Source organism: Euprymna scolopes, chromosome 44 (assembly GCF_053919585.1).
Source record: "Euprymna scolopes isolate OS-2025 chromosome 44, ASM5391958v1, whole genome shotgun sequence".
NCBI classification, from domain to species: Eukaryota; Metazoa; Mollusca; class Cephalopoda; order Sepiida; family Sepiolidae; genus Euprymna; species Euprymna scolopes.
In genome coordinates, this window is record NC_136525.1 from 32,096,489 (window position 1) to 32,108,693 (window position 12,205).

A 12,205-nucleotide genomic window follows, 5' to 3' on the forward strand; every position below is an offset into this window, starting at 1 on the left:
TTTCTTTTTATAACGTTATCAAAACTGTAACTAGTGTTCGCGAACCAGCCATGATGTGGACTAAGGCCGTACTGTGATGTCTGTTAATTCGTTGACCATTTCTGTCATTTCAGATGCTGTAGATGTAACCATAATGTATTGTTAAAACCACAAGCACATAAATATTGCAGGCGGAGGTAATTGCAAAGACCTATGTAAGAGGTTATTTGCGCATGTCACACCTGATCATCACTGACAAACTTCTCTTTTATCCCCCCCAAAGCCCCATTCCCCTTCCCAACTTATGGATAGGCGGATGAAATTAAATGCACACACACATACATATATAAACACGTACTCATTACATGTATATGTATACATATACACAAATGTTTTTTTTTCTTTTTTATGTATACATTTGTATGTATATGTATTGATATGAACGTGAACGTTTTAACATTTATTATCAGACTGCAATCTTTTTATAGCTTGGAAACTTTGTTATATATTAGTAAAATTATATAAGCATCAGAAAATGTCCTACACTAATTGATCTATGTTGCAAAGTTAACTGTCTCGTCAGAGATTATTGAACCACTGATGAGATTGTTAACACGGATTTACATTTATAGATAGATTCGCGTAGGGCCTTTTCTGATGTTTTTATAATTTTACTTAGAAAAGCTCAATGTATGTATTGAGCACTTTTTTTGTTTAGTTTTTTTTAGTTCAATACATTTGAATTTCTTTCCTTTATGTTTACATGATGATTATGGAAATAATGTTGAAATGTTGAGAACAAAAAAAAGTCTGAAAATCATCTTGAGTATTATTTGCACAACGTTTCAGTCGATGTAATCTCTGAACTTCTTCGGGTGTATCTTGCCAAACTCAGGAATCTCTGTCAAACTTGGGAATCTCCACAGAATCCTGAAGTGCTGCCTCCATAGGCTGAATGAAGGATTCCTTGCAAATTCCCAAGTTCGACAAGATGCATCTGAAGAAGGCCGGAGGTTACATCGACCGAAACATGAAAATAACATTCAAGATGAGAACATTAGTCCAAAGAACCCAAATTCAGATCCAACTGTTTTATTAATTCATATGAAACTCATTAGTATGTTGCATCTTTTTGTCATAAAAACAGAATTGTTGCTTTTTTTTTTCCTTTTTTTTTCTGCCCTGGTAAGCAATGATAACGTATTTTTATAATCGCATCATTTGAATAATTATTTATTCTAAATTTCTCTATCGATATTTTCTTGTCTCCAGTATCTCTTCTACTACATATGTTAAATCAATGTTTTTTTCAATGTATTTTCCTGTCTTTTTCTTGATAGCAGTTTGATAATAAATGTACAAAATGCAAAGAATCAACTAAACATGATTAGTCTTCTTTTTTTTTTTTTTCATTGGAATGAGAAATTTCTGAGAAATAAAGATTTAAAAAAAATATATAATCAAAGGCATAAAAACAACACACATAAAAATAATTTTAAATTTAATTAACTTTTGTGATGCGTTTGTAGATAATTCCTTTATTTTTATTTATTTATTTTTTTTACTTCATCAAATTTATTTCCATTATCGTAGATGATTCCGATTATTTCAAAGTCTTTCGTTTACTATAAACCAGTGATCTAAGAATTTAAATATTATTAGCTGAACTATTGATAGATGGTGTTAAATTATTAATATAAGATTTAATTAATTTAATAATGTTTAAATAAAATTTAATGTATAAATCTATTAAAAATTGTCACATTATCATCTGTCTGGGGCAATTCAAATATGACTTGTTAAAATTAGCTTTCTTTAAAGTTTATCATTTTAAAGAATATTATTTAATTGAAAAAATGATCCAACTATACCACAACTCATACTTCATAAAAAATCAAGTTTGAAAAACTGGGGGGAAAAGGACCTGCATGAAATGGTTGCTTTTTGTTTTAAATATTTTGCACCATGTTTATTTTGTTGAAAATGATAAAAAACAAAAAAACATTTCTAAACTATTAATGGGATTTAAATTTCAACAGTTTGTTACGCATATCAATTCTGCAGCAAAACTTTTTGTTTTTATTGACATATTTGAAAAATCTAAAAAAAGATATTTTTTGCAATAAATGGAGAGAAAATGTAAAGATGAGAAGCAATGAGCTAAACAAAATTAAAGATAAAGATTTCCAGGTAATGATAAAAGCTAGTAAATTATAAATTTAATTTGTAATATTTAATTTGTAATATTTAATTTGTAATATTTAATTTGTAATATTTAATTTGTAATATTTAATTTGTAATATTTAATTTGTAATATTTAATTCAACAAGTTTTAAAAACATTGTTTTTTGCTTTAAATAATTTAATAAAATTTAATATTTTTCTCTTGAAAATTAAAATTATTCCACAAAATTAAAATTATTCATACTGTCCTAATCTTGGATTTTATTCTTACAACATATCGACGGATATAACATTCGACTTTCTTTAGGTACATCTTGCCGAATGCATGAATCTTGTTAAACTTGGGAATTGTTATGATTAACTAAACTGAATTTCGAATAGAAATCTTGTTTTAATTCACAGGGTTAGATTGTTCTTGTTCTGTCAACCATAACTGGGTAAAAGTGCTAAGTAATTTTGATTTTATATTTTGTTACCATCGCCTGTAGTGAAGATTGAATCTTCAATCTCCATAAAATACTTAGAACTGATTGTACTCAATGCCTTTATCCATTGTGCCATATATCCATGTGCAATCCTGATATAAAATAAATGTTTCTGGATGACACTGGCCTTTCAAAACATATTTTTTTTGTAAGGCTTAAAAACATTGAAAACTTTTTTCATCAATAAAATATTATTAGATTTTAAATCAAAAATAAAAAAGTAATGTTTATTTTTTTAAATTTAATTAATTTATCAGATTATTGTTAATGTATAGTTTATTCTGATAATTTAATGTTTAATTGCATTTTCTTTTACGTATTTGTAAAATTTAATACATTCCAAGTGGGTGTACAAAAAATTAGTGGTCGTTCAAACAAATGATATCTAAAATGAATTAAAATCTATTTTATGACAATTTTCTTTCAGTTATGTTAATAGTATAAAATTTCAAGATTATTAAACTTTAGCTTTGAAAAGCTTAAACAGATATAAATATATTTATATATGTGTTACACAAGATCAGAACAACATTGGTACCGTCGGTTTCAAATCCAAACTAAGGGGACAAATATCTGGTTGCCTATGTCAGACTCTCTTCAACCTCTGTTTGTATCTTAAAACAGAGGTTAAAGAGAGTCCAGCATAGTCAACCAGATATTCGTATCAACTGTTTGGATTTGAAACCGATGGTACCAATGTTTTTCTTATCTTCTGTAACACATATATGAATAAATATTACACTCTTATTTTGATATTTTCTTAATCGAGCAGTCTGTTGGAGTTTTCTCACTAACCTTCTATATATTCATTTTAGCTAGATAATCTTTTCATTTATCCATTTTATAATCACTTTATTAGAAACACATTCTCCTTTTTCACCTAATTTAGAAAACAAAGCAAAATGAGAAATTTCAAATTGAACCCTTTTTCCGTTTTGCCTCTGGTCGTTGGGTGATCTCCCCCAATGTTAGTTACTATATGTAATTAAACAGTTTGCCCGTCCTCAATCCAAGCTTTTTTTATTTTTTGTAGGAGTGAATATTGCCGTATTGTTAAACTCAAGTACTGTTTGGAATCAGATGCTGATTGGGCGAAAGACTTCAGGCGACGACTTGGAACAGACAGCTCAAAAGGTGGTTTCAGAAGTAAGTGCTCACGCATTAGAGTAATTATTTTTTGGAAATGTTCCTTTTTTATTAGAGTTTTAAAGTGACCTTTTTAATAGATTGCACACTATCAACTATGCTTTAACTCCTGGCCCATCACTGCAATGTTGCATCCATGTGCCTATTTCTGACAAACTCCTTGCGTTTGTACTATCTTGATATAGATACCCTCCCCCCAAAAAACATTTAACAGAAAAAACCCATCACTTCACTGTAGAGATCCCTGAATGCCAGAAAGTTTTCTTCTCTGATAGCTTCTTCTCTTGGATTGCTACACTTTGGAACTACCACCCTGCTTCTCTGACTGTACAGACATGCTGAAGTTTAAATGTAATGTAAACCATCATTTCCTTACATACTTCCTTACTTATCAAAAACACAACAAAAGGAATCCCAATAACAAATGCAAATTCGATATCAAAAATCCATCTATATATATAAAAGGCAAAATGTGTGTGACCATTTTATGTATGTCTCACAAAGGCTTCTCTCGCCGACGCTCCCGGGGTCGTTACTATCGCTTAGAACTGTTTATATAGCCCCTATATAATAATATCTACGATTTGGGAACGCGTGTAGCATATAGATTTATTTACGTCGATTTTTACAAAATTCTTGCTATTTCAGCCTTGTGTTCATTCAGCTTTTTTGTATAATGCCGAACCTAATTCAGAGCTAAGGCGTTTTCCCGGCAATCGCAACGGGAAACGTCCAGAAGCAATCAGCTTTGATCAATGTGGGGCCAAGCTTCTTATATCAGACAGTTGCTATTCAATCTGGACAATGGGGAGCTGGTTTCCCCCTCACCAACATCTTGGGGAAAAAAACCAGTCAAAGTTGGGTAAACAAACCCAAACGCTGCCCCGCAGCAAAAGTTAACTGCGTGACTTCTATTTGACCTCATTAATTAATTAGGTGAAATAGAAGCAGCAGAGTTAACTTTTATTGCGGCCATGTGTTAAGTCTGTTTTTAATACTTAAATAAATTCAAACGTGCTTCCTTTACTATTCGCGGTGGCCCAATTGTTAACGTCGCAACTTAGCCACAAGGGTTCGATCCTCATACTTACCTACCAAAACTTTTTTTTATTTACACCCCCCCCCCCAACCCGCGGATTTTTGATTTACCCCAAAACCACACACACTTCCAAACACCCGGGCAACGCCTGGTACCCCCCCCCCCCCCCCCGCTAGTCTATATATAAATTTCACTTGTCTGTTTAAATGTATATATGCATGCATGTTTGTATGTCTGCCTAAAAGTTTCGACAACGGCGACAGATTTTTACGAGATCAGTATCATTTTGAAGCCTGATCCTTCAGACGACAAATATCGAAAAATTGGCCAAAAACATTCATTCCTTCACCCTCAACTGGGCACTTTCTACAGGGAAGGGTCACTTTTTCGCCGATATTTTCGAAACTCATCGCCTCTTTTCGATTGTTTAGCCTTAATTTAAACTTACGTCATTTCCTGCCTGCCAAATGCCGGGCACCCAGGCTAGTTTATTTATAGGAGAAATATATAAGTTTGAAATAAAAAATAAAAAAGCAATTATTTTTCTTTGGCATTTAAGTTTTGTAAAAATTGTCCAATAATTATTGTATTTTCTTCATAACAAAAAAGAATATTGTTTTCATTTTCTCAATATTTTTATTGAATTATCTTTTGTAGTAACAGAAATAGTATGCTTTTCATTGAAAAAAAAATTGGTCAGTGTTTGCGCAAAAAAAAAATTGGTCAGTGTTTGCGCAAAAAAATCACAAAAGTTTTTAGTACCTTCCAACTACCTATAAAATTTTGATGGTCTAAGTACCCATTTTTCTTTTTCAATCACATAAATGATTTTTTGGTATGTCTAAATTTCTAATAAGAGGCTAACGAGAGATGGAGGGGGGGGGTGCTGATTGTGCGACAAATGCAATTATGAGAAGAAAGTAGTATCAGCCGTGTGTGCATCCCAGAAAGTGCTGCACAAAGTCTTCACATAGTATAAAATTGATTTTGAAATCTAGTGAGAGGGAGGTGGAGTAAGCTCTTTTCTCTACAACCTCTTTCTCACAAAAGAAATGGTGTTAGTCTCTCTACTTTATCATTATTTCCATGGAAGATTATCGACTGAGCTCCAATCTTTGGTTCTTTCACAGCAAGAAATCGTCTTCTACCACAACAGATAAAGACTGTTTTCTCTACATGTGCTTAGTATTGGCAGAATTTCTTTGTTTAAATTCTTCATCAGTGGAACACGTTACCATGGGGTCATTCTCTGCTGATTACAACTTTGGTCATTTTCAAATGTCAATAAATTAAGAATGGAGAGTAGAAAGATGGACCTTGGATTTACTATTGGCAGCCTTGTAACTTTTGCTTCCCTTATTTTTTTCCTTTAGTTCTCACATTCCATATGCAATGTTTCTGACATAGATGGAAGAATTGATGATTTCTGTGTCGTAATCTAAATAACATTTATCATTTGCTAGTTTTTGATCTTGAGTTTCTTTTTTTTTTCTTTTTTTTAAAAGCTCTTTATACATCAAGTGGTGTCATGCTTTGTCTAGAGTGATTTCCATAAAAATAAGTCTAGTTCATACCATCATATGCCAATAGTGTTCCTCATCTTTTGGCTAAGAATAATTATTCTCAAATGGTTCTTGGTCTTAGTAAGTAGTGACTCAATTGTAAAAACAATGAAGTATAGAATTAAAAAAATTTAAACTAAAACGATATCGGGCTATGATATTGGGCTATGACAGCATGATGCAGCTAGTATAGGTTATTTTGCAAATATGTTTTCAGGTTGTTTATATTGATGATAATAAAATCTCATTTTTATTTTTATCTGTACTCTCGCAAGTTGAAGACTCCAAAATTATTAATAATAGAACATGGATAATCACATTCAATGCTAACGAGACAAATCTCTTTTCGTATTGTTCTCATCATCAATTGTCCAATCAAAACAAGTAATATAATCAACCGTCATTGTAAAAGTGCAGAACTGTAAAGCTCTTTTGCTTTAACAATTATAAAAAATCACTGACTACCATGACCGAAACATCGTTAAGAGTCCAACGTTTAAACTTCTCAATCTAACATTCCAAGACATTAATTTTGATATACGAAATATACTGCCAAATATGCCAATACGAGATAAACTGCCAAGGTGTTGATCACTAGGGCTATGACAACAGCATATTCTTTTCATTGTTTTGACTCTTGAGTATATATATATATCTGACACAGTTCATCAACTGAGAACCACATCACGCAACCCAAAAACATATCACTAGATATATACCCGAGAATCAAAACAAGGGAAAGAACATACTGTTGTCATCGCCCTTGTGATCGCCCTCGTGATCAGGTTAGAAAACTTCTCACTGCTTTTATTCGGCCATATGTTGAGTTTTATCTATATAAATAAAACACAAGATGTATGTATGTTTGTCTGTGAAAATATATAACTGATACATATAACTCTTAAACTACTGGTTACATAACATTGAAACCGTAATCATACACGAAAGATAGTTTATAACAAGTAAAGTCTTTGTTTGGATGAATAACGCATACAAAAAAGTCAAGTTGAAATGCAGAATGTTCATTTCAACTTGCCAACATTTTTATTAGTTTTTCGCACGCGTAAACTAATCATAGCTAAAATTGGTTTAATTTTATAACTCTTATCTATTTGTCGAGTTAGCCCAAACCATAGTGAACGCAGCTGGAGGGCTAAATGTTTTTGTTTGGATTTTAGTTGATAGCACCCATTGATTTTTTTTTTTTTTTCTTTAATTTTTGAAATCCGTACTTGTATATATGTGTAACATTCAATAGAAAATTGGCTCTGTAATGATAAATACTAAATCTGCATGAATTAAAATATATGTAAACATATTTTATGAGCAACAAGGTTGTGCCCCACCCCTAGCTAGTTTTTAATAAAATATATTATAATAAAAAAATATATTTTTTGCCTTTACTTTTGAAATGTTGCTTTTTTATAGAATAATTTTGTATAATAAAAACTATATTTTACATTTTAGAAGTATAAATAAAAAAATAGTGAAATGTTTTTATTGTTAAAAAATATCTTGTAATAAAAAATATTTTTTGAAATTTTGAAATATCAAAATAATAGTAAACATTAATCAGAGGGGACTTTTTCTTAAAATACATTGGTATGACTTAAACTAATAAAAAGCAAAGTGACATAATTTTAAAAAAAAAAAAAAATTTTAATTTTTATTCAAAAAAATTTTTTTTTTTTAAATTTATTTTTTTTACTTTAACCAGCTACTCACATTCTTGGTTTCTAGATGTCAGAAAACTTTCTATTAATACTTTAATGGTTTGATCAGTGTTTGGAATGTTTGCTTTTGAAATTTCTTCCTTGTTTCTCCGACTGTATTAACATGCAAAACTTTAAATGTATATTGAACAAACATCTTGCTATCCAACTCCCCACTTATCCATCATCATAAATCTGGCCCATATCACAGTATTCCCTTACATCACAGTAGCTATGTGCCTTGTTAGGAGTGAATAAAATAAGAAAAAAAAAAACAAATTTTATAATTTCATTTTGTTCTTTGCAATAGTAATTGTTTTTTTTTTATTTTTCAATTGATTCTTTTTCTATTTCTAGGTCTTGGAGAAGCCAAACTTTATGCAACTCAACTATGGAGACAGTACAGTGAATTGTACGATGTCCACCGGGCTCGTATTGGCAACAGTAACTCTCGGTCCTCCTTGGAGAAGCATCATTCTCTGGATGGTTCTGCAAGGCGTGGCCCAAAACCAATCCGTCTGACAAGTGCTGGAAGCTCTATACCAACTTCGTCTGCTTCCCTCCTCACGATGACTGGCACAGATCTACATTCCCTGGTCTCTCCTTACCGACATGAGGATGAGAAAATCCTCAGCCTTCATCTTCCGTCCAGGGATGATTCCCACCATAGTCAACTAACAGAGTTTCCAAGCTCGTCCAGTTTAAACCGAAGCACTGTTATAAAAGTTGAACGTGAAGATAAATATGAGATGCCCTCGACCGTTAATACCGACGTACAATCTTGGCCCGTTGACAGTAACAAAGTTAGTTCAACTCATGACATGCCAGTCTTTCCATCGGTTGATCAAATGGAACTCAGTATTTTAGAAAGAGTCGATGTTTTGCTTCGTAGACGAAGAAAAGATTTCTTTTTGGGATACACAGAGGATCAACTAAGGAGTTTGAGCCCATACGAGCGACCGTTGACCACTGTGACAGAAAAGGAATACCAAGAGTACTTGTTTAGTGATGAGGGCCAACTGACCTCTGCATTAGCAACAGTATTTGATCTGACTGAACCTTGGGCTTTCCGTTTTAAAAAAATGTTGCATCTGAGTGCCGAAGATGGCGGCTTCAGTACCTGGGCAGATGTGAAACAGGAATTATATATTCTTTTGCAGAATCACCTCAGTGGTGGCAGTCAGTTTCATGATTCCAGCTCCACTACTATGATAGACAATACGCATGGAAATTTGTTGTCACTTGACAGTGATCTTCCAAGTACGTCTGGATTGGTTGAAAAGAATCCTGAAAACTTTGAATACAGCACACCTAATTCTAGTCTAATAGCAGGAAGGGACACCATAAAGGATCAAACGGGGTCAGTGTATTTTAATTCTGGGATTCTTAATATCAAACGACTTAACAGTCATAAAAAATCTCCCGATTCTTCCGATCGAACAGTTACCTCGCAGGCATCCCCCTCTGTGCCCGAGACCACTGAAGATGCCATAACTATTGATGACGACACAAACTCTGAAGACAATTTCACAGGTGCCGTCCATGCTCCTTCAAATCAGAGTCCGTCTAATCCAGGCAAAGTTGGTGATGAACTGTGGGTTGCGACTGGTGCTGGCAGCGCTGACCATCGTTTGGATTCTAGTCGTCTTCCGTTCCACCCACAAATGTCCGATTCAAACATCACCATTACATCATCTCTTGATCGGAATTCCCTCCCGACACTCCCAGGCTTTTCGTCCGCCACTACTGTCATATCGAACCCTGGTAGATTCTCTTCTCCACTCAACAAAGTTGCATCACGTATTCCTTCTTTAGATATGACCATATATGGTCGCAACCAGGTTGGCCTTGACATTACTGACTGTCCCTCTTCCAGTGAGCCACGGAACATGTCTCGCATCATGTCCAGATATTCATCACAGTCTACGGTTCCTGCAGAATCTAGTCCTGGTAGTAGCAGTAGGGGAGCGGGTGAGTCTGTGACATTAAAGTCCTTGAGTCGTCAGAGTAGCGTCTTATCAAACTCTCATCGCTCCACCAGTAAGTCTTTTGTTGCCAAACTTTGGACGTTACGGGATAAACTTGCAGAGCGTTGTCGAGAAGATCCAGCTGTTAGCTTGCATGACAAGTTACGCCCTCATTTGAAGTTGATCCGTAACCAGCTAGGAGAAACGTACACTCTTCCGAATACAGTCGAGGAATGTATGGCCGACCTTTTTCTTGTTACTCTTGAACAGGAACTTGAAAAACCTTCGCAAACTTATTTGGAAAATAATTCGTAGGTTGTGTCTCCGAATCTGATTGGTTTGCACTTTTTCTCACAAATTGTTCACAAGATTAGTCTGCAGCACCAGTTCATGAGATTGATTGTATTTTTGCTGATATAACTGTCTATACAAGATGAGAGATTCCCATTCTAAACAGTTCTTACCTGTACGATACAATCAGGTGTTTCACAGATGTTCAAAAGTATGGAAGATATTAAAACACAATAAATCATCATGTGCGACATAACAAAATAAACTCGCAACCCCACATACACCTGCATTATAACAGAGATAATGTTATGTTTGTCCACAAATACTTCTGTTGTAAAATGTTATTGTAGGAAATAAATAACAGAAAGAAGTTATTTACAGAAAGCTGCAACTCCTTGTTTTGTTTATTAAATCCCTCTAGTCTGATATATATTAGTGGCCTGGCAAGGCCACAGAGGAGACAACCAAGCAAAAAAAGCAAAAAAACTTAGCAAAATTCATCCCAAAGCAGCAAAACTGAAGCTAACCTGCCAGGACACTATATATGCAAATTTAGGCACATTTTTTTGGTTAGAAAATATAGGTTTTTTTGTTTTTGTTTGTAATTTCTTTAACCAATTGTTATAAAATTTTAACTATAGAATAGTATTATAATCTTCAAAAAGCCTTCAAATTTTCATGTAGTTTCATCCCAATAGAACCAAAGATATAAGCATTTCAATATTCAATTTGGCTACGATTATTTTTATATATATATATATATATATATATATATATTATAAATTGCCAAAAACATGGTATGTGTGTGTATATATATATACACCATGTTTTTTGGCAATTTTATGTTCCAAATGTCTGCGACTATTGATCAGAATTAAACAAATGAAGGTTCGTTGGAAAGGTAATGACCTGAATTGTGTAGTGGACTATGTGACATTTGCCCTTAAGGTCGCACATTAAGGTGATCATCCAGAGCCTATTTTTTGGCACCTTTTTACAGCCATAAAAGGTTTCAATTATAGTCATTTGTTTTCCTAGTTTTGCATATGAATTACAAAATATCTGATATTTCCCCCAAAACTCTAGCCTTGATGGAGGGGAGACTAAAACTTGCTACCATGGTTTTAAATGATTTGAAATAACAGTAAGGGGAGACTTAATTCCAAATATTTCTCGTATGCTATATCTACCCTCTTTGGTTTTCATACATAAAGTAAATTTCACAGTGTATAAGGATTATTTGATACTGGAGATATTCTTAATCGTATTCTATTTCCAAAAAAAGAGGGGAGATATAACATATGAGAAATATTTGGAATTAAGTCTCCTCTTGCTGTTATTTCAGATCATTTGAAACCATAGCAGCAAGTTTTTGTCTCCCCAAGGCAAGCGGTTTGGGGGAAATATTATATATATAAAGTTATGAAAATATAGCAATTAGCTACTCAGAATCTTCCACATTTCATCCTTGTAAAAACTTGTTGGGTCAATGCTGACAAAGGATATATAAAAATATATCTTATAAAATTTATATGGATGCAAAAATTGTATGTTTTTCTTTTGTTGCCTTTTCTCAATAATAAAAAAAAAACATTGATATTTAACAATATATATCAATATTATCTTAAAATTGGAACGTATCACGATGATAAAAAAGCTCAATGTACTAGAATAGAGCAATTAAAGAAGGAAAAATTGGTGACGAAAAATAAAATTTGATAAATTACAATATTTATTGATCCATCAAAAATTCGAACAAGGAATTAAAATAAAGAAAAATACTTAATCCATGCATTTTCAAAAATATACTCTTTTCATCAGAGAATAAACATTAATAAAA

The 12,205-nt window shown here is 32.8% G+C and overlaps 1 protein-coding gene across 3 annotated transcripts in view; it reads left to right on the forward strand.

Moving 5' to 3' along the window:
* LOC145268764 (uncharacterized) overlaps positions 1–10,756 on the forward strand; it is a 52,208-nt gene extending 41,452 nt beyond the window's left edge. The window contains exons 3-5 of one of the 3 annotated variants that reach the window (XM_080124360.1): positions 114–176; positions 3,682–3,794; positions 8,465–10,756. In XM_080124360.1, the coding sequence (XP_079980486.1) occupies positions 114–176; positions 3,682–3,794; positions 8,465–10,389 (2,101 nt within the window). In that variant the 3' untranslated portion in view covers positions 10,390–10,756. Of the gene's footprint in view, positions 1–113; positions 195–3,681; positions 3,795–8,464 lie in introns of all 3 variants that reach the window. The other 2 variants (XM_080124362.1, XM_080124361.1) reach the window with 2 other exon arrangements.
* The last annotated feature ends 1,449 nt before the right edge of the window (positions 10,757–12,205 follow it).